At 42.6% G+C, this 22,794-nt stretch overlaps 1 protein-coding gene across 4 annotated transcripts in view; it reads left to right on the top strand.

Annotated features, from left to right (window-relative positions):
- Positions 1-22,794, top strand: part of ppp2r2ba (protein phosphatase 2, regulatory subunit B, beta a) — a 42,184-nt gene that overhangs the window by 11,344 nt on the left and 8,046 nt on the right. The window contains exons 1-3 of one of the 4 annotated variants that reach the window (XM_053323418.1): positions 12,421-12,490; positions 20,535-20,632; positions 21,706-21,871. In XM_053323418.1, coding sequence (XP_053179393.1) covers positions 12,421-12,490; positions 20,535-20,632; positions 21,706-21,871 — 334 coding nt within the window. Of the gene's footprint in view, positions 1-12,420; positions 12,491-15,695; positions 15,706-20,534; positions 20,633-21,666; positions 21,872-22,794 lie in introns of those variants that run through there. The other 3 variants (XM_053323416.1, XM_053323420.1, XM_053323417.1) reach the window with 3 other exon arrangements.

The raw sequence follows: 22,794 nt of genomic DNA, 5'->3' as shown, positions 1-22,794 counted from the left end.
AACCCTGCAACCCACCAGTTCGCTCTTTTTCTCTTATACTCTCTCTCTCCTTTTCTCTGACGTCTTGGCTCACCCCTCTCTTCCCCCTCTTCATCTTTCTGACTCTCATTCACTACCTCCTTCCTTTGGCTCTCTTCCCCCACTCTTTCAATTTTTCTTACCTTCTCTCTCTCTCTTTCTCTCTGTGTGCTCCTCCCCTGATGCGCCTTTTCTCCAGCCTTCCGGTAGTACAGAGGGGTGTGGGATAAGGCCAGGACCTCCAGGTTTCCATAGTGATACTTTGTCTCCTGATGTCATTAGTATTGATGGTGTGCAGCTAGGCCAAGCTGTCCTGGCACAGGGGATGTTTACTGTTTACCCAAACTTAAACCATTCATTGTGAGTGAAAGTGTGTGCGTGTGAGCGTGTGTGTGTGTGTGTGTGTGTGTGTGTGTGTGTGTGTGTGTGTGTGTGTGTGTGTGTGTGTGTGTGTGTGTGTGTGTGTGTAACAGGTATTCCTCATGTTGTGGGGACATAAATCTGTTTACACAGTCGTGTTGAGGGGACTCTCCTTCCTTATAGGGACAAAAAGCAAGTCCCATTAATGTAAATATTTAATGTTGTAAAGATTTGGTTTAAAGTTAAGGTTAGTTTAGGGTTATGTTAAGGTTAGGGTTAGTCATGTGGTGGTTATGGTGAAGGTTAGGATCAGTCTCCAGGAAATGAATGGAAGTCAATGTAATGTCCTCTAAAATAATTGAAAGATAACTATGTGTGTACATTCCAATTTTCAGGGAAGACAATGAATGAATAAGCAACAGACATTTAAAAAGGGTTTAATTTTGTGATTGTCTGATGAAAATGCTTGTAATTGCAAGTGGTGTGGTCAGGTTCCAGTAGCTGGATTTACACCAGGGAGTCTGGTATGCTTGAAAATGGCTGTTTCATGAAGAAACATCCCCTCTCTCTGCTTTCTCACTGTATGATTACTGAAGCATGTCTGTCGAGTGCAACTCCCCAGCCTGACTCCCCGTCTCGCTCCTCGTTCTTCTGGCTGCTTCACTGGCTCGTCTGTCTGAGGAGACAGACGTCGCCTTAGCACCGCTCCCCTCAGAAATGCATGTGCGTGGTTATCTGCCCACTTGTGTGTATACACGTGTATGACCATACACATCTGTGGTGAATACTCAGATGGCAGGGCTGCTCCCACGCCTCCATCTCTCACAGTTTATTCAGCACAGAGCTCTCCTCCTCCTGCAGGCCCTCAGCTGGCAGGTTGAGGCCTCCGTGTTGCCAGAGTAATTAGTTCTGCTTGGTGTCTGAGGCCAGGGGTGGACAAAATATGGATCCCATATCGATGCTGTCACGTAACATGCAGGGAAAGCATATCTACAGCGCATGCACAAACATGAGCTTGTTTTTAAATATCCTCCTTGCATCATCTTCTTGTAATCTTTCATGTCTAATATAACGGCAAAAGATTATCTTGGGATGTAGAAAAAAACACTTCCTGGATTGATTGAAATGTGAACTGAGCCTAGTCTCTCTCTCTCTCACACACACACACACACACATTTGTCTTAACCCTGCCTGAAATGGACCTTTAAAGTTTTCAACTCAAATTAGTCTTCTCAAACATGGAAAGACACACACACACACACACACACACACACACACACACACACACACACACACACACACACACACACACACACACACACACATTTATTTATTTATTTGTTTGTTGTTGTCACATGGTCATTACCATCAGGATGTGTTTTATCGGTTTATTTGTCGAATGGACATTTTGATAGTTTTTCAGTGCAGAGTTGTCCTTGAGTTTAGGAAACCTTGCCAGAAAGTAATTAATATCTTTAATGTGTTTTTTTTAACTCTTTAAGTGACATCTGTATAAAAAATCCCAGTGTTGTTCAAGCGCAAAATTGCATTGACTTGGATTTGATTGATTTATTCCCAGGAGTCTCCCAAACTACTGTGTGTCTAATCCTTAATATAATGTTGATCTATCCACAACAACAACAAGGACTGTTTCAGCTTCTGCTGCGAGTGGCTGCAACTGTATGTGTGCATATGTGTATAGCTGCAATGATGAGTTGATCAACAGAAAGTTCATTATTTTGACTTTTTTTTTAAATGACTACATTTTCTGATTTCATCTCCTAAAATACATATATTTTCTGGTTTCTTTAGTCTTCTGTGACAGTAAACTGAGTATTTTTTGGCTTGTGGACTGTTGGTCAGGGCAAAACAAGATACTTGAGGATGTCATCTTGGGCTTTGGGAAACAGTGATCAACACTATGCTCCTCTATTTTTGATATTTTACAGACCAAACAACATTCACAGGCAATTGACTAATCGATGAAATAATCATTAGTTTAATTGGAAAGGTAAATAACCGTTAGTTTCAGCCCTACCCACCTTTATAAACAGTGAAACATGTTGCCAGTCAATTTACTTAAAGAAACACTTTGTCCCTGAATGGGTTCAAGGACCAACCATGCACTCTCTGTCATGCACAAACACACATAGAAGGCTGTGAACAATGCTCTAAATGTATGAACTTCTACCATGATTAAACAGATTAAATATATGTGTTTCATGAGTCTTATATGCTACTGTACTAGTATTACTCAGGTTTAACTGTGTAATACTTCCTTTAGCCAGATGGTGGTGCTGTAAGATCAGCTGTTTTAATGCTGAAACACTGTCATTTACTCTCTATGTATGTGTGTACACTGTATAAACTACTGCATGTATCACATTAAACAATAGATAGCTAACTGTGTGCTAACTGTAGAGAGATAGATCATCATTTTACTTTATACATACACATTTATAAATACATACACATTAGCGTTTTCCATAATGTAGACTGGTATGAAAAGACATTGAAAGACATTAAATATTAAGATATATATTATATTCCATTGTTTTATATTAGTGTCATTTCACATCAACAGCAGAAAGTGTTTTTGACAGACAGCCAGGACAATAATCAGACAGATGGACAGACCACCTTTGCCAGCAAGTCTCCTCACACTCTGCTATGTTAGAAGCAATGAGTCCCTGAGGCTACTTTGCAAGAGAGGACCCTCCTGCCTGATCAATCGATTGAGCAATAAAAAATTAAGCCCTGTTCAAATGAGAACCTGGCTGGGTGAGCCCATCGACATGTTTCTATTAAAACAAGTGCTATGAATTTATCGTCACAGTGGTCGTGGCTGATCCCACCTTAAGCCCGTCTTCAAATGCGCGTGTGTGTTTGTGTCTGTAGCTGATAGAGAAGTGGGGATGGACAGCTTGCCACCCTGTGGGCACCACAACTCCAGTCTATGTGTGATCCACGCTGGCAGCTGCTCTGCCAAATGGGATTTTCTTGGAGATTACAGCCTCTAAGTGTGACACGCTTGCATGTGTTTGTCTTTGTTGTTGACGGAGTGCTTCAGTGGACTGTTGTAATAAAGCTGAGTGAGTGTGTGTGTGTGTGTTTGTGTGTGTTTAAGTGCGTGTGGGGGTCTTGAGCCGAGGTGCACAGGGAACATGTTCTGCTGTCACATGGGGCTGGTTGGAACATGACTGGATGGCTGCGGGGAACTCTCTCTGGCAAGCTATACTGAGAAAAGAGAGGGAACGTATTCAGATGTGGGGTCAGGCCTCATTCACAATGCTGCTGGTCTTATTAGCAACATGAACTCATGGAATAGACTCAGGGAAGGGTTGTTTTACGTCACATCAGCTCTTCAGTGTTTAACTTTTGTATTTATGGAGCCATAAACTGTAGTATTGCCTTGTTCTTCATGCAATGGGCCTGAATGTTAAGCCTGCAACAAATGGTTACTTTCATTAATATGCTGATTACAGCTGAAACGATTAGTTGACTGAGTCAATCGATAAGAAAATAAATTAATTAGTCTCATAAGATTTACTAAAACATTCCCTGTTCACAGCTTCTCAGTTGGGAGGATTTGTTGTTTTTCTGTGTCTGACGTGATCATAAATGAATAAATTGTGGGTTTTGGATTACTGATCAGACAAAACAAACTATTTGAAGCTTGGGCTTCAACAACTTGTGCTTAAGCAACATGTAATGGGCAATTTTAACCATTTTCTGACATTTTATATAATAAATAATTCATTGTTTAACAAAGAAAATAAACTAATAAAATAAACTAGTTCATATATATATCCCATAAAATGCCATAAAATACAGAACAATGGGCAATGGTGGCAACTTGAACAGTCTTCTTTTGTCTTTGACAGTCCAAAACACAAATATATTCAGTTTATCTACATTTAAGACAAATCAATTCAGAAAATATTCACATTTGAGAAGCTTGGACCTGTGAAGTTCTGGTATTTTTGCTTTAAAATGATTTTTAACATGAACTGATAATTTTGTTAACAATTAATTAGTGAATGATTTAGAATCTATATTTAGATAATACACAGTCTTAGGGAGATAATTCCTCAGTCTACAATCCAGGCATGTAGCAACTGAGCTACTTAACATTTCAAAGCATCATCAATAAAATCCTCAAATCTTGCGTTGTGCAATTTCAATGATTTTGGACAAATAATAACTGTATCTATTATCTAAAAACAGACCACAAACAGTCTTGTTATGCATAAAATTTGAACTGACAATGTGACTTTTGGAGTTGGGTCACTGATACTGGCACTCAAAGACTGATTGAGAGACATTATTTACATGTTGGGCATATAGCTGCAAATTGGAAAATATCCTGTAATCATTATGGGCGTGAATGTCTTAGAAGTATTTTTCATTGTTTCATTTAGTTATGAATTTATCTATATGATGCATCATTTTGACAGTTTTCTATCTGACTTCAAATTGAGCCACAATAATACAAGATGCAATTCCATTTTTAGGGTGGATTTTCCCTTTAACCTATTTCCGAGACATTTCTGTTTGCCTCAGCGTCTGCTCTGTGAAGAGCTGTCCGTGGTCCTGAACATGAGCTGTGGATGGGTCATAGTCATGTACAGGGAGGTGGCTTTGTAGTCACTCAATAACCTGCTTAACCTACTTTCTACTCGCCAGTCTTTCATCTGTCCAGAGAGATGAAAGTGTTGTAGGATAAATATAGCATACTTAACAACACACACACACACACACACACACACACACACACACACACACATACACAGTTTGCCCGAGCTTTCCAAGTAACACAAATGGTTCAGAGCACTGTTTTATTATTATTATCCTCACCCTTAACGCACCACTGATCATTTCACTAATTCAATCCTGGTCCTCTGCGAACATGAACTCCTCATGTTCGTCCCATTAACCCAACTGGTACAAAACGTGTTGGGACGTGCTTGAACCTTTATTGAGATGAATATGACCAAAATAATGACATTTTAAGATCTTAATTGTCCAATTATGTTGACAGCTGTTGTGCTGCATTGCAATGCCAGTTCAATTGCAGTTTCCTAGCAACCGGATAGGTACAATGCAATGATTTTCTGTTAAGTGGCTTCATTTCCACTCAGCAAGAGGAGTGTATATTCACAAAACAAATCTGAACCCACAATATGCATCCTCTAGCGCTTTACTACCTATATGATTTTTATGAAAGGAAGTAGTTGTAAGGGCGTGTCTGCGTATAGGGCACCTGTGTTTGTAGATATCCGTATGGGTCGTGCGTGCATGTTTTTACCCTCGAGGTATAGTAACGCTTATGAAAAAAAGCTGTTTCTGCAGACAAAATCATTTCAGTTGATTAATTTTCATCCAAACTGCTCCGTCCTGAGCTAATCATTGTACATGCATTCTTTTCAATTAATTCATCATCAAGGGAGGTAGAGAGAGAGAGGGGGAGGTTGGGGGAGGGGAGGGAAAGGAGAGTCAGGGGGAAACAGAAAATCCAATCCTGCTGGTCTGAAGTCTTGGAGCAATGGAGCATTAGTCTCATCCTGATGTAATTGGAATGACACCAAGAGTAAAGCCTGCTGATTTAGGGACACCCTCTAGGCTTGATTTAATGCCCTCTACCAAAACTATACATCCATCTTTTTATCTTTCTCTGCTCCCCTCTACCAGGCCCTCGCTTCATCCCTTCTGCATCCCTCCCCCAATCCTGTATGTCTGGCGCTCCATTCATTCACCAGCCACTGCCATGTATCTCCATCTGCACTCTATTAACAGAACAGTAGCTGCATTCTATAATATTTAAAGCCACAGGGTTATAAACTCCCAACAGTGGTTTGTATATTACCACATTTGACTTATTCCTTTAAATGTAAGGCATCTACACACTTGGATGGATGTGTTTCACTCTCAGAAAGGTTATGTTTTAAATCTGAATAAATACATTCAGAGATGAGAGCAAAGAAAGGGCAGACTAAGCAGGTGTATCCAGGCCAGGGTGCTTCGTCCCCGGGGTTTGCTGCTGCTCAGTCCCCTGACAGATGGACTGCTAAGACAATCCTATTACCCCCATGTGTTTAGCTCTTCTTAATGCCAGGGTGGGTTGCATGGCTAATGGAAGGGAATGAATGTTTGGAGAGAGAATTTCATGCTACTGAATGGATCATGATCCTGATTTGCTTGATAAGACTGAGGAGATCTGAAACGAGTGAACAAGCAGTGAAAATCATAAACACTATTATAACACTTTGTTGCTCAGCTGGTGCACTCTAACACAGCTTGTGTCTTTCAAGAATGTCATATCAAATCAGCTCAGCTACTAAATAAGCTTTACTGTATATATTTCACTTGGGATAAAGATTTTTTTTAATGTTTATGTTGTGCCTCTCCCTTTCTTTGTAATCTGTTTGTCTGACAGTGTATGATTAGTTGTAATAACACTGCCTGTTTAAAAAGAGGTTAGACTGCAAGATGAACTGAGGAGGCATTTGAACTTGTTATTCTTCTGCATTTCATAAAGATAAAACTATGTGGAGTTCATTTTGAGAGGAGACTTTACAAGAGCAAACCAGGGAGCTTTCAATTGGTACTATTGCACTGTTACTCTCTATTTTTTCTATATTAGTGTCATTTTCCATAAAAAGGCATCTTAGAGCATGCACAAATAGTACCACTCGTGCAAGATAATAACATTTTAAAGGATGTGGCTGGCAGTTATTGTCAGAAAATCTCCTATACAGAGCTAAACCAACAATGAACTCATCCTAACCACAAATGTTGTGTGTTTACCCAATGTCTGATATATGTATTCCTCTGTGTACCTTTGCTGTTGCTCAAAAACTGCTATAAACATAAGTCACGCCATTTTACTGGGTGACATGTTACTTTGCCATTAAGAGTTTGGTCACAGTAGTTTGTTTAGAAATGGCTCCAATGACTAATAACAGCAATAACATTTTCAGTCTCCGGAGAGTAGTGTGTAAGCCACTGCACATGTGAGGGAATGCAAGTCATTCATCAGAGCTTTGTTCTTTGTCCTGCTACATATCACAACCTCTTGAGTTTGTACTGGAGAAATTAACAATGTATAAAGTACATGAGATTTTGAGACAATAAGATGAGTATAGAAAATAGCCTGCAATATCCTTCAAATGCTGTGACTCATCCTTAAAATAGTGGCTTATGACATGCCTGACTGAGACCTGTAGTATTGTGCAATAAAGCTGCAAATAAAGGGAGTGAAAGACAGTCTTGAGCTGAATCTTATCTTGACTGACTTTTACTCATCTGTTATTGAAACCATTGTGTTCATTAGTCAGAAAAGTCATGTTTTTTGTGCCTCTGTGTGCCTTGAGGCAATATGGATTTGTCTACCGTCATACCATGCTGGTAGCTTTTGCTTATTATCTCTGCTGTATTTGGCCATTGGGCAATGTTGCAAATCAATGAGCAAGATTTATGCATAAATATGCGGATGTACATTTTAATTGTGAGATACTTAATTCATTTATTCTGCATTAGCCAAACACTTTCATGTCTGGCTGTTTATTTGATCCAGTTTGAACTTCTTAACCCATTTTTCAGATTTTAAAAAATAATATTACATATTGATATCGCACTACAAAATTGCATGCACCTAAAGAGATTATCTGTATTACCTACCCTACTTTGACACCTATAGGTAAACTGGATGCAGAAGAAATTCTGTATGTGTTTGTGGTCCATTTTGGGCTGGAATACATTTTTACACAAATATACTGATAAGTGTAATTTCGTCATGATCAAGGCTGCTCTTTAATATTTGTAATTATGTATTCTGTTTGTCCATAATTCAGAGAAAACCATCATCTCTATCATCCTGCTAAATATGTTTTTGGGTAATTGTAGCTGGATACGATGTGTTTGAAGTTTTTTTATACCATTTAATGCATTGATCTGCCCAAAACTTTTATTTAATTTATTTTCAAGATATTATATGATTAATAATATGAGCCTTAGCTAGATACTGGATTGATTTATCTCGACCTCATATCTGTTGGATTAACTAGATGAAAATAATCAATATCTTTTTCCTGTTTAAACCAGACATTATCCAGTGGTCAATATAACATTGACTGCAGACTTGAGATATGAGGGAAATGCAGGGAAGCTGCTCTATAGTCAAATGTCTGAGAGAGTGAGTATGTCTGTATACAAGTATCTATACATGTGTGGTCATGTATGTTACTTGGTATGCAGACAGCGTCTTTGCTGCCTGTAGCCCTGCACCGGCATCCCCAGGTCAAGCAATTACCACACATCAAGGAAAGCAATTGGGCATGACTAAAATATCATTGCCATGTGATTGTCCCTATGTTTGGGCTGCTCGGGCCTAATTTAACCCACTTTGTCCATACGATCGAGGAGAATTGAGGACACGCTCTCCAATTCTGGTGGCCCCCCGAGCATTTCCTGCAAGTCTGACATGCAGCAGCTGGGTTGGGTAGATGCGCTGTCACCGACCTCTACCCAACCAAGTGGGAGATGGGGAGTAATGAGCGAGAGAAGTGAGGTAACAGAGGAGAACAAGTATAACTGGGGATGCAGAAACTTGAGGCCTTTTGAGTAAAGGCTCGCAGGATGTGTGTGTGTCGACCTAGGATCACTTTTTAGATCACATGAGGGTGTCAGTTTAAAAGCCAAATGTGTTTCCAGTCAGATGTTTTCCACTGGCCCAGGAGCCACTATGTGGTCACATTTTGATTTGAGAGAGAGCGAGACAGAGCGAGGGAGAGAAAGAGGCAGAGAAACAAGACCATGTTAACACTCCACAATCATATTATAGACGTCATCATCATTAAGTACATTTTAATATGTTCTGATCAAATGTGCAAATACTGCAAATATATTCAGTGCTTCAATATCAAGCAGTCATCAAATGCATTTTTATGTACAGACGCTTTCTTAAAATTTATACAACTAAATAGCAGTAAATACATCTCTGTGTCTTAACCCTAACCCTCACATATCAACTGATTTGTAATGGGTTCCCACATTATAGGATCTCCAGTGAGGAGGCTACTTGCAGGTGTCTGTGACCTATCGCCATTTCCCACAATGGTCACACTCACAGCATGGCTGTTGTTGCAAGCTGCTGCTTGGGGCTGCTCGCTGTCACAATGGGTGAGCTATTGCTAGTTCACGCTACTGGTGTCCAGGCTGCAACCATTGCTAATGGTAGCTGTTCCAACAGTCGGTCAAGAAATGTCATCACAGGCTGAGCTGTCCTTTGTTGCTAATAGCTGCCTTAGCAGAGAAGTTGTTAACAGTAACAGTTACTTTTTTACATTTTTGTTGGTGCTCTCACTTTGCTGTTTGCCAGGCTTCTCCATTTGACTTTTTGAAGGCAGCTAAGCCTATGTTGTCATCACCTGGGTCAATGTCATGTGATGCAGGGAAGGTTTGTGAGCTTTGTGTTACGCTGTGCAAGTAAGCTACAGAAGCACCACCGGACAGGTTAACTTAAAATGGGATCTAATCAGATATTTTGCTTGTGCCCTTCATGGGTCCTTTAGAGGTTTTAGGCCCCTGGGCAATTGTCCCATTGCCCTGATGGTTAATCCAGCCTCTGAGAGAGGCATTGGGGGTAAGGGGAGAGGAGATTGGCATATATGCACAAGGAATGGGACAGAGGCTGGAAGGGAGGTGGTGGGTGTTATTAGAGAGGCAGCATTGATCCCAGGCTTTGACTCCGAGCATTCTCCACTTATTCCTTCATTATACAGTCAAATATCTCTGTGCCTTTAACTGCCACCCCTGCCCTTCATCTGTCTTTCTGTCTCTGTCAAACACACACACACACACCAAATAACTCCCCACCTCACCTCCCGAAGAAATCTGACAAAAACCAAACCTTTCATCCATGCGGCTTCATCCTACTAAACCCATTGTTTCACAGATTCCATTTCAGTTTCCTTCGCTCGTGCTGCTCAACTGTAACTTAGCTGATTTCTTTTTGGGAGAGGAATGCTCTGTGTTCCTTTTGTCCTCGTGCAGACCCTGTTTAAATATTGATAGAGATGGGAAACACTGCTGACCACTCAGTCAGATCTGAGAGGTCAAGGATGGCAGCGTTTCTCTGCAGATTTCATTAGGGGAGCAGAGGACTGTAAATATGAAAGCATGTGAATCACATGGCCCTCACCGATGCTCCAGCAGCCTTCATTATCCCCTTGCATGGATAATGCCCTGTAATGTATTCCGATGGAGGTTGGAAGGTGATGGGGTGTAAAATAGCATGTGTAGGAAGGCCTTGTTTTTCGCAGGCTGCCTCCCCTCACAGTCAGATCCCCATTAGTGCAGGAGCAGAGGATTGGATGTGCAAATGGTCTCATGGATTAGAGAGCTAATGCATTTAGGAGAGGGGGCTCCCCAATCTCTTTATTGCTGCTGCCGCTGTGTTGAGGCTCGTGCATGGAGAGATACCCAGTCCCTTTGTGGAAGCTGAGAGATTTAGGTTAAAGTGAGTAGATAAGGGCAGGGATGCACTGTGAGCACACTGATGCAACACACACAGCATGCACACACACTCATTAAAGATTACAGCTTGACCAGAGGAAGGCTGCGTTGTGTGGTGTTATTAAACTCAGCATGGAAATGAGATATTTCCAGAAAGAGGCGCAGACGGTGGCCCTACTAATCTAATTAATCAGCGTCTGGGGTTTTTCATTTTCTTCTTCCCTCTTTCTGGCCCTCTCCAGTCGTCTCATCTTTACTCGTCTCATCCCTCCCTCTGGCCCTATCTCTGTCCTTTGTGTCCCTCTCTGTCCTGATTTCTCTGAATCCGAACTTCACGCCCCCTCTCTAAGTCTCTGGGCAGAAATGTGCCATGTCATGCACTTCTTATAACACATCTTATAAAGCCTCTGTTGTCTCCTCCTGCATGAAGAGCTGCTGTGAAGGAATTAGGGGAAAACATAGAAAGTATAGCTCATTGCTCAGTCTGATGTGACAATGTATATGCTAGATGCCTCTGCAGCAGCAGCAGCAGGATGGAGGGATGGTGATGGAGGATCTAGCAGGCTTAAAAGGCAACCTGCTACTAGGCCATAAGGCAGCTGTCGGCTTTACACGCACCAACCTAGCTGGTGGTCATCAGGCAGTGAAAACAGATTTTGAGCTGCATCTTAGATTTTGAACTCCATCTCTGTGGTGGTGGTGGTGGTGGTGGTCCGAGTGAGCGTCACAGTTGCTGCTTGTGTTTTCCAGATTTAAAGAGGCAGCCGCCGGGCAGCATGGGAGGGGCCCTCCTCTGTTGAAGCGCAGCAGCAGTAGCCTAAAGAGCAGAGTGGGTAACTACAGCACACAGCTTTGCGCTATCCGGCACAGTGAGTCAGCTGAGCTACCGGGAACACAAGCGCCGGTCCGCTCCGATGAATGAATGACTGAATGAATAAATGTGTAGGAGAGACCCCGCAGGAGACACAAGGACGAAACTGCAACTGTGGAGAGTCTGACATGGAAATACAGAAGTGATCGGAGCAAGCTTGTTGACGCATAATCCCGCCCGCCCCGCTGGCAACGGTGAGGGGGCAAATCTAGCCTGCCTAAACTCAAATCCTCCAAAAGAGATTTATACGGAGTGCGCTGCTGCTGCTGCTACTGCGGGTTCAGTCACTTTAAAGGAGATTTCTTTCATTTTAAACCAGCTTTAAATATGCATTGTGGGAGATAAATATGTCTCGATGAGTGATTTGAAGCAGAGGACCTAAAGCGAGGCGATATTAATTAATCTAAACTGGTTGGTCGGAGCTGGTGCTGTCACTGAGTCCCGGTGGGCCGTTTGATGCGTCCTGAGGTGTGGGCACTGACAGGACCTGCCCCGACACCATCACAGGTATATTTGATCGCGATCGTGTTGATTACGCCGGTGATTTTGGAGCCATGACAGGCCCCCCGCTGGTCCCACAACCCGCCTGCTGACGGTACCGGGCAGGATGGGAGCAGGTCTGCCGCTTTCAGGATCCCGAACCAGCCGATTTATCAATGGAGGAGGAGAGTGATACCCGGAAAATTAACAACAGCTTCCTTCGCGACCACAACTATGCAACCGAAGGTATTTACCCCGATGATGGAGAGAGAGAGAGAGAGAGAAATAATTCATTGGAAGGTGTTTAATAACCTGGGGCAGTAGCTAGAGGGATGCTGACATCACAGCAGAAATAAGTCACTGTACAGGAATATTAAAGGAGCAGAGGCGTTAAGCAAATAGCACAGCAAATATGGTGTTATAAATTGGTTGGGTGATGATAATAAAGATATTTAACTGAATAGTGATGCTGTTAGAGCACCATAAAGTGCACAAGGATTATTTAAAACCTATGTAATCTCACTTTAAGCTGTATTTTCTGGTCATTTGTCATAAAGAGTGTCTGGAGATGATGAGGTGGATTTCCTATCATACCTGCTATTTTAGGATAACCATGCTGAGAGGGGAATCAGGGCTTTAATCTGTGTGGACTAGCAGCAAGGGAATAAAGCCTTCTGTACAGCTGCTTCAGCGTCTGGAGTCTATAGTGAACATGTGATATGGTTTAAAACTGACGAACAGATGATGAAATAGTGTATTTTTCATATCGTGAGTGCACTTGTTGAAATAATGAGACAAGGACAGAGGAGATGGCTGGTAGCTTTGGCCTAATTTTAGGTAGGGCACTGAAATATGGATCTCTCGCTCTCTCTTGCCCTCCCTCTCTCTCTCTCTCTCGCTCTCTCTCTCTCTCTCTCTCTCTCTCTCTCACACACACACACACACACACACAAAGTGCATTTCCTACTGTACATCTACATAACCGAGCACTGAACAATAGCTGTCTCTGCAGCTCCAGAGCTATAAGAGCTGCTCCTGCACGTGTGTATGTGTGTGTGTGTGTGTGTGTGTGTGTTTCCCCCGATTGATCACGCATCAGCCTCTTGATTATCAGCCTGTTAACTGTTTGATGGTTAATAGTTCCCTCATGTTCCACCAATCAGCTGCACCTGCCCACCGCAAGCTGCTTAGATCTTTGATGACCATAAAATATTGATTTACAGGTAAAAACCATCATTAATCTCATTACCAGCTCCATCCCTGCTCACCGGTTATGCAGATTGGTTATGGACATTAACTGCAGAGCTGATATCAGCAGGATAATAAAAAACATAGGTGACTCAGGGTTTTTTCAGACAGCATTTGGAACCAAGTAGACATAAGATTGTTTTGTACAGACTAAGCATACATATCATAATATTCTGTACTGCGGGATGTATCAGTTTACAAGGTATTTCTACCTTCTTCTCATTCATTATTCCTTTCTGGACACATAATCGATTATTAGGTCGGCTATATGTGAGATGAGCCCAGTTCTTGTCTTTTTTGTTCAGTTTGAAGCATGCACTTTGTTTTATTTTCAGACTAGTCATTTGTATTAATAGTCACTGCAGCACTGGGGTAGTCTGTAATTCTTTCACACCAGACACATTTTTAACACCCACTTATCATTGTGTTTGAAAAGAAAAAAATAACATAATTTCATTTGAGGCATGGTGGATCATTTCTCAATTTACATCTATCTACAGAATATAACAACATAAAATATGGAGGGTATGTAGAGGTGGTTTGAGGGTGTGTGTGTGGCTACAGGGTGGGTCAGAGCCACTGTGGTTTCTTCCATTTGCCATCAGCTCAGGTTACTGATTCCACTGCAGGTTTGACAAGAGACAAAGTCAAGGCTTTGAAAGACAGAGAGAGTCTCATTCATACATCTTTCTTGCTGCTTTTTCCTTAATGTGATTTTTTTTTTTTTGGTAATTTATATGCAGGAGAACATCATAATTTGCACAGCTCCTAGCACTTACAGATGATTCCCTGTCACTGCTAAACACACAGTAACTGGTTCAGAGCGGGAGGAAGTGAAGTGGGGGGTGGGAGTGGGTGTGATGGATATCTTTGTTTGATGTGTGCGCTGAGATGAAAAACAGGAGGGCATCTTCTTCCAGCTTCTCCCTGTCTCTCCGTCTCTGTCTCTCTCTGTCTCTGTGTCTGTCTCTCTCTTTCACTCATTTTATCAGGAGAAAGTGGATGACAGTTAGGCAGGTTGTAAAATGTGTCTCTTTAAAGCAAAGTATCGTCTAGTCTGTGGCCCATCTGTGCTTTTCAAACAAGGGGAGGCTACTTTTGTTATTTTTTATGGTGTTATAATTTATGACTGATTCTCACCCCCCATATATCATGAATGAGGATGTGTGTGTGTGTGTGTGTGTGTGTGTGTGTGTGTGTGTGCCCATTCTTAAGTGGTATGAAGTCAGTCTGCAGCCAAAGATCATACAGGGCCGTGTCTGAGTCTATGGCCCATCCTCATAAATTCACCAAAGTGCACATGTTCCATCAGGCCCAGCCCATTTAGACCACACACACTCTCTCACACACACATACATACACAGGTCCCTGATGAGTGGCGACGAACTGGTAGGGATTCCCCTCAGGCCGTGCTTGCACCGCAGTAGCAGGACACTTTAATGATGTCACATTTTAATGATGTCACAGGCACTGACCTTTGCCTCGCACCAATCCCACGCCTCAGTGGGTCTGTGGGCGGTTATATAGAATGTGTGTGTGTGTGTGTGTGTGTGTGTGTGCGCACGCTATATTGACTGTGTGCATACACCGGTTCGAGTAAAACTACACTGGTCATTTATAGTCGGGTACAGCCGGTGATATTTCGATTACCTCCTCGACCGAAAAGTTTCCTGAGATATCATTGTTGACTCAATGGAAGAAAATTACATTACAGCCTTATTTGCATTAAGCAGCCGCCTGCAGATGACACATTGTTAATGGCCATAAGATGGATGGTTCTTTCTATCTCTAGTGTGTGTGTGTGTCTCACTACAGCTGTGTGTATCGAGTCAATGGACTGTTACGCTCCTACAACATGGGTCTCAGTTAATTTTCATAATCTCCACCTTGGATGTTTCGATAATGGATGAAATTGTAAAACAGCAGAACCCTCCAGTGTAAAAATGTAAATAGCTTCCCTGCTGTGAGGCAGGACCTAACCTAATTTCTGCTTTGGTATTGATTTCTGGTCCCTTACAATTTAGCCACCGGAACAATGACCTAAAGATCTATTGGTAGGACATGTAATCCCTTCCTCCTCCTCTCTCCTACCCCCTCTCCTTCTCATTCTCGTTTTCTCTCTGCTGCTTTGCTTCTTATATGTCTGTCTGATGCGAGTATGAGCTTGTGTGTGATGTGACCCTTCTTGCCCCGCTGAATACTGATGCAGTCCTGTAACAGAGAGCTCACAGCCTTTATTGCTGCTGCTGATGAGAGCAGAGCAGAGCCTGGTTGCCTGTGCCAAGGCAAACGGCCTGGGGCCACACTTTAGGACCCCGGCATAAAAAGACTTAGCCCACCATACCCCCAGGTCCCATCCATTATTCACCACGAAACACTCAAAACGCCGAGCCCCGCCTGGGCAACATAGTGCAAGAAAGATAATGTGTATGTGCGTCTAGGGGTGTGTGTGGGGGTGGCGGGTGCTTAATGGCAAGCTGTGAAGTTGGGGCGAGTCACACTTATTCAGCAGCTGCTTTCATCCCCTGATTAGCTTCTTATTAAGTCTCCAGCTCCATGAAAATTTAATGAGAATTTATTAAAGAGTACCCATGGTGTTGCTACTGTAGGATGATTACAACAATATTCTATTCTCAGCTCGGATATGGCTTTGTGGTCAGTAGATGTGTGGTGCTACTGTGATAGATGTGCAAGTCATTGAGTGCGCTGCTAGCCTGCAGGCTAAGCAATATTTGACCTTTCCGGACTTTATAATGGGATACATTTGTAAGTTTTGATAGCTAATTTCAGGTCCTGTCGTAGAAGCGACGTCACTCGGAATCCTTCATGTCTTGGTGATAAGGTCACTGTAGATACAGGATTTCAGTCTGTGCAGTAGACATCTCATCTTTGATTCATTCCAGCCTTGGAAACAAGAAGATGAAAGGGATTGCACCAAAGGAACACAGACAGATAGAGAGGGAGAGACAGCTTTTGTTTTGGTGGTGGATTATAATTCTATGCGGCTCCCACCCTCCCCCCACTTCTATATCTCCAATTTCTAAGAGAATACCAAATAACAAGGATTCAAAAAATCCTCCCTCTTGCTATTCAGCATGTAGCGCTTGCAGGAATCGATCGCTGATTTCACACATTTTCACAACTTCACTCTCCCCTTGTTTAGCCCTGTCCTGTGTTTTGTCTGTAGTCAGATGTGTGCCACAGCGATGAGTGTTAATGAAGTGTTAGAAGTGAAGCAGTAACACGTCTCGCCCATTTCACCCTCAACTCCCTGGAGTTTGGGGAGTATAGAAAAGCGCGCACAAAAGACCATGCACACATACACATTGACACAAAGCACACACACACCCACACACACACACACACACACACACGCACACATACACACACACACAGACTGTCTCAATCTCAAGGGGCCGATCCTGGAGAAACCAGGTTAATTAGCTTGTTCACTCCAGATCTTACAAAGAGTCATGCTCTTCAGATGAAAAGAGCTGCATTGTGCTCTGTTGCTTTGTGCAGAGCTAATAAAGCCTAATAAACCCCTTAATCATATGGCTGGGTACCAGACCGGTGGGTAGCAGGGTTTATTCAAAATTTTGATTGATCTCCATTGTTGCTGGTCTGAAATTAAGCCGTTATCAGCTGCTTATTCAGCACAGAAAATGTCGAATTGGCAAGTGCACAACATTAACGTATATGATTTGCGATGCTTGCATGTCAGTGCTTATGTTCTTGAAAGAAAAGAAGTGCAGTTTGATACATATTGTTGATTATCGTAGGAGCGAGAGCAGCGGGTGAAAGAGAGAATGGACCTGAATTATCCCTCCGGCCTGATCCTTTGACGCAGGCAGCTCAGCACAAGTGCTGTAATCCTCTCCTCTCCACGTCTAACAAAGCATTTACACGACACCATGTTGTTCACGTCCCTCCCTCTACCTGGAATTACTGCGCACTTACGCAACTAGCTTTCCATGCAGTCACACCATTTTGGCTCTTACACCATTTTGCCTTATACAACCCTCCTGGTGTCACTGGATCAAGCTTCAATCTGTTTTTGTGTTTTTTGACCCCTGACAGGATTATGTGTTGACTAGAGGTTAGCTCAGGTGCTTGAATTTTAGTCTTTGCTTCTATATGTCCCTGTGAGATTCACTGTGTGTTATTTATTGACCTACTTTGAGCAACAAACCTTCCTCCACCAATGTGTTCCCACTGCACATCCACCCCAGTTTGGGCCAGACTTCCCCCCTCTCACTATCATTTCTTTTAGTGCCTCTCTGTGTTATGCGTGATAGATATTGCATGCTCTGGTGTCTATAAATACATTCAATATCCTCACTGCCCTCCCTGTGTTTTTGGCTCCTCGTGCAGGGGTTTCATTCCAGAATCAATGCATATCTATGTTTCCATCCAATTGGTCGGACTCCCAATTCTATATTGCAATGCTGAAGGCGAGTTACCAAGGTTCAGATTGGTGAATAGAAACAGATAAGAGCCTGTTTTCTTCCAGTCGTGCATACACAGTTACACATACACATCACAGCAGCAGGCCAACAGGCTTGTCCACATTATTACTGGTGATGGATGTGTGTTATCTCGAGCATCCCTCTGATGCATCAAGAAGCGCTGACCTGTCTGTGTCAGACCTGGCTGGCCACAGGATTTATGGGCTTCATCTGGTTATGGTCTGCTGATGAAGCTGTGTGCGTGAGAGAGGATGTATGTGTGTGTGTGTGTGTGTGTGTGTGTGTGTGTGTGTGTGTGTGTGTGTGTGTGTGTGTGTAAAAGTACACATTTGATCCTCCGAATCACCAGTCTGCTGCTGCTAATTTCAATTCACCTTGAGCCCTCTGATGCTCACGTCATAAAAATCTGATCTGATGCAAGTGGAAATCCCGGAGAGACCGCCCACCTGCGACTGTGCTTCTAATTTGTTCCCTAGAATGAAATTACATCTGGAAAAAAAAATTATTTTACCCATCAAACAAAATTCCATCACTGACTGAGGTTGAATAGATTTGCCCTGTCTGCTTTGAATACATTTGCATGAAGAAAACTCATTTAAGGAAGTGTTCCATGGCGTTACTTGGAGTTTCGGCTTCACTGGCTCTCTGCGGCTGTTCATTCACTGAAATGATTGAAGGATGTATCCGTGTGTAAACTCGTTAAATGGCATCCATCAATTACTGTTTCTCCTCAGTGACTTAATGTGTTGATGATGAGGGAAAGAGAGGGGGGAGAGAGACAGAGAGAGTGGGGGAGAGAGGGAAAAGAAGAGAGGATGAAGGGCAAAAAAAGAGAGAAACAGACAGAGAGAAAAGCTTTGATTCAAGAATGCTGACCGCTAAGCCGATTGCGTTGGATTCACACCAGTGGCTTTGGACTGATGATGTAGGGTTGGGTTGTGTGTGTAGTGTGTGTGTGTGTGTGTGTGTGTGTGTCTGTCTGTTGGCAGTTCGGGGGGTGCACTGCACATCTTTGTGCATGAGGTCGATACAGGCAGGTACAGAAAGCGAGAGATAACTGCAGCTTGTGATTTTGTGTGCATGTGCGAACGTGTATGTGACGTGTGCAATAAATACCAATATGGTGTGTCAGTGGGGTATTCCCAGGCCGTAATTAGGTCAGAGTCTGTCTTGTCTGTGAAATGTTATTAGTTTCTTGATTCAAATATGATTAGGATCAGCCCCTTGCCTCATGTCATTATCAACACTTGGCTATAAGAATCCCTCCGGTCTCTGAATGTTGCTTTTTAACAGTTAAACTAAATGAGGGGAGGAACACACACACACACGCACACGAAGACCTGACGCTTAGTCATTTGCTGGCCTCTCCACCATGCACAGCAGTTTCATGTGCAGAGATGAGCCTGTCTGCAGGGACTCCATTGTCTGAAGTTGTGTGCTGCATTGCAACTCCCCCAGATGCAGTAGCAGGTTTTCACTCTATTGCAGCACTCGCTCTCTCTGTCTGCTGAATTACAGCTAGCATCAGCAACTAAGTCTGAGAGCTATTGGCACACTCACACACATACACATACACCCCTCCGACTGCCGCTAGAGATGGAAACAGTCTCCATAGCAACATTCCCCTCTCCTGTTCAGCACTCCGCCAGTAGCAGGTCCACAGAGGGCGTGGGGGGTACAAAACAACAAGCTCTCTCTCTCTCTGTCTTTCTCTCTCTCTGTTTGTCGAAAATTATTGTCACTGTTAAACACAGGGATAGCCTCTTCTGTGGTGTGTGCATGTGACACACATTATGCTATACCTTTTTAGCCTGGGGCTGTATATTAATTACAGTCACCCTTAGCCTCTCCTTAAATCCAGGCAGATGTATGTCTTTGAGGAGGAGAGGAAAAGCTACCTTAAGGGTAGGTGTCTGTTATTTACTTTTGGTACAACTGGAGCTATGCAGAGACACTGAAAAAAATGTTGGCAATGGAATATAAACGAAGCAGTTATTTTTATAACTGTAACATTTTGATTCTTTTGTTGATGCACTGCACAGATTGAAAGTTAGTAAGTGTGTTTCACATGCCCAGACATGCGGATTAGTAAAGGGCAGACAAAGTGCATGGTTTAAAAGGTTTTATAGCTGTGTTTTATAAAATCTTAGGATTCCTTTCTTAATGAAGGAGCAGGAGCGTAACTGAGCAGCACAGGGTCCTGCAGCCATGATGGGGGAGCTGAATGGCATTATTCGTGTGGCAGCAGCATCCTCTTAAAAAGCAGGAGTGCAATTTAATGGCACAGATTGGCTCACTTCAATCACATGAAGGGCCAAATTGGTTGATATCATGCAGTGACTCATCCTGTGGTTTCTCCTAACCCATATTTCAACCAAACTAGGGTATCTGTGCGGGAGTAGTTCTCTGTGGGTTTGTCACAGAATTTCAGAGATTCCCTCTCCCCTGATGTGTTATCCAAAAGTTACTCTACCAGATCTCACTGAAAGGTTTTTCTTTTTGTCTGACTGTTACCTTGACAGCTTTGTGCACATCCACACTGACATTTCTCTGCTCTGCTTCCTGTGTTGCAGCTGACATTATCTCTACTGTGGAGTTTAACTCATCGGGGGAGCTGTTGGCCACTGGAGATAAAGGAGGCAGAGTGGTTGTCTTCCAGAGGGAACAGGAGGTAGGAAATGCCACCAATGCAAAACTAATTATGCTGCCCTTATGCTGAGATGGTTTGACAGCCTAGAATCATTATGGATGTGGTAAATATTGTTTGATTTTAGATAACTAGCAAGAAAATGGGTTAATTTAAAATGTTTTGGAAATAATTGCTTGAAATTCAGCAGTAAATATCTTAAAATCACAAACAGCATGCTATAAGGACCATAAAAGTAAATCTTTCCAGTTAAGATCTGAAGATTTTAAGATTGATAACAAATATTTCTTGCTAAGTTACACAAAAATGTTTTTTTTATGTAATATACAACAAAAGCAATTTAATAAAGCAAATAAAACGAGGCAATATGATGTTGTTGAGAAGTGGGGAAAACCTTGGAACAACTTATAAGAATGGTTTGACATTTGGATAAATAAGCTGATTTGCTGTCTTGCTGAATTAAGATTGATAGCATTCTCCTGTCTGTGTGATAAATATGAGACTACAGCCACCAACCAGTTAGCTTAGCTTAGCACAAAAAACTGGACACGGGAGTAAACAGCCTGGCTCTGTCCTCTAAAGCTCTTTTATTAATGTCATATCTTGTTTGTTTGAAAAGGACATAAGGAGTTACTATATTGTCAGACTAGCCAACTAGGTGCAGTGAATTCCTGGAGTCATTGTGGGTGCTAGCTTGATCCACATTAAATAAACAAGATATAACATGTTCATTTACATGTGTCATGGGATAGAGTTGATCTTTCGACAGGGCCAGGATAGCTGTTTCCCTGTTTCCAGTCTTTGTGCTAAGCTAAGCTAACTGGCTACTAGCTCCAGTTTTATAATGAAAGGACAGATCAGAGAGGGGTAGATTATACACTAGATCGATTATATTAGTCTCGGCAAGGGAGGAAATAAGCCTGTTTCCAAATGCCAAACTGTTCCGTCAAAGAGAAAATTTAATCGGATTTTTCTCAAATGTTGGACATCTTGAAGAGGAATTAAACTTTCTACATCCCATTTGTTGGAAACGGTATTTAATCTTCTGAAATTAAAAGAAAGCAGGTCAATCTCTAATTAGCTTTCTCCCTTTGCAGAGTAAGAGTCAGCCCCAGCGTCGAGGGGAGTACAATGTTTACAGCACATTCCAGAGCCACGAGCCAGAGTTTGACTACCTGAAGAGTTTGGAGATTGAGGAGAAGATCAACAAGATCAAATGGCTTCCTCAGCAGAACGCCGCTTACTTTCTGCTCTCCACCAACGGTCAGTGACTATGGCATCCATTAGTTTTGAGTGAATCACATGACAAAAGAGGGTCAAAGCAACCATCAATCTATTTCTATTTTGTTTAAATGTGGGTGTAATGGTGCTCTCAGTCAATAAAAGTGTCACCCAAAGGCATGATTCATTCCTCTATTTGCTGGTCAGATTGTACACAGCTGACATGAACAATGGAATATTTTTAATTTGATATTAATATCACATGAAAATGTCTTTTTGGCTATTTCTGTGAATGTATGTGTTTCACCTCGCTGAGCAAGTGCCACCAGCAGAAGCGTTTCAAATTGAGAACTTCATGCATGGCTGCCACAGCAGGAACACACACACACACACACACACACACACACACACACACACACACACATATATCAAAGAATGTGTGCCACCACACACGATGCACGTCGCCAAGACACACACACACACACACACACATATCAGCGTAGAGACGTCTTGCAGATTGTGGGCGTCATGCATGGCTGCTACAGAAGTGCTAGCGGTGGCTGGAGCAGATGGTGGAGGGTCCTGTGGTGATGGCCTCACTGCTCCGACACCAATATTCACAGCGGAAATTAAAAAAAAAAAAAAAAAAAAAAAGCAACAACCTGACTGCCGCCGCCATCCTCCTCACTAGACCGAGAAGATGGGATGTAACTGGTGTTTATGTGATGCAGGATTGAAAAGCGCCCAGATATGGCGGCGGGGAAATGTAGTCAACTTGTAGATTGGTATCAATGACATCACAATCTACACAGGAGCCGCCATTCATCATCCACCCTGGCTCCTGCCCAGCTACATGCCAGATTGGCCGCCCAACCCCCCGCATCCATCTTGTATCTGAGATTCACTGTAGTGAGCCATGTTCTAACTGTGTTTTGTGTTACTCTGTGCGTGTGTGTGTTTTTATG

Source organism: Scomber japonicus, chromosome 8 (assembly GCF_027409825.1).
Source record: "Scomber japonicus isolate fScoJap1 chromosome 8, fScoJap1.pri, whole genome shotgun sequence".
In the NCBI taxonomy this organism is placed as follows: Eukaryota; Metazoa; Chordata; class Actinopteri; order Scombriformes; family Scombridae; genus Scomber; species Scomber japonicus.
This window is presented reverse-complemented; position numbering and strand designations above follow the sequence as displayed.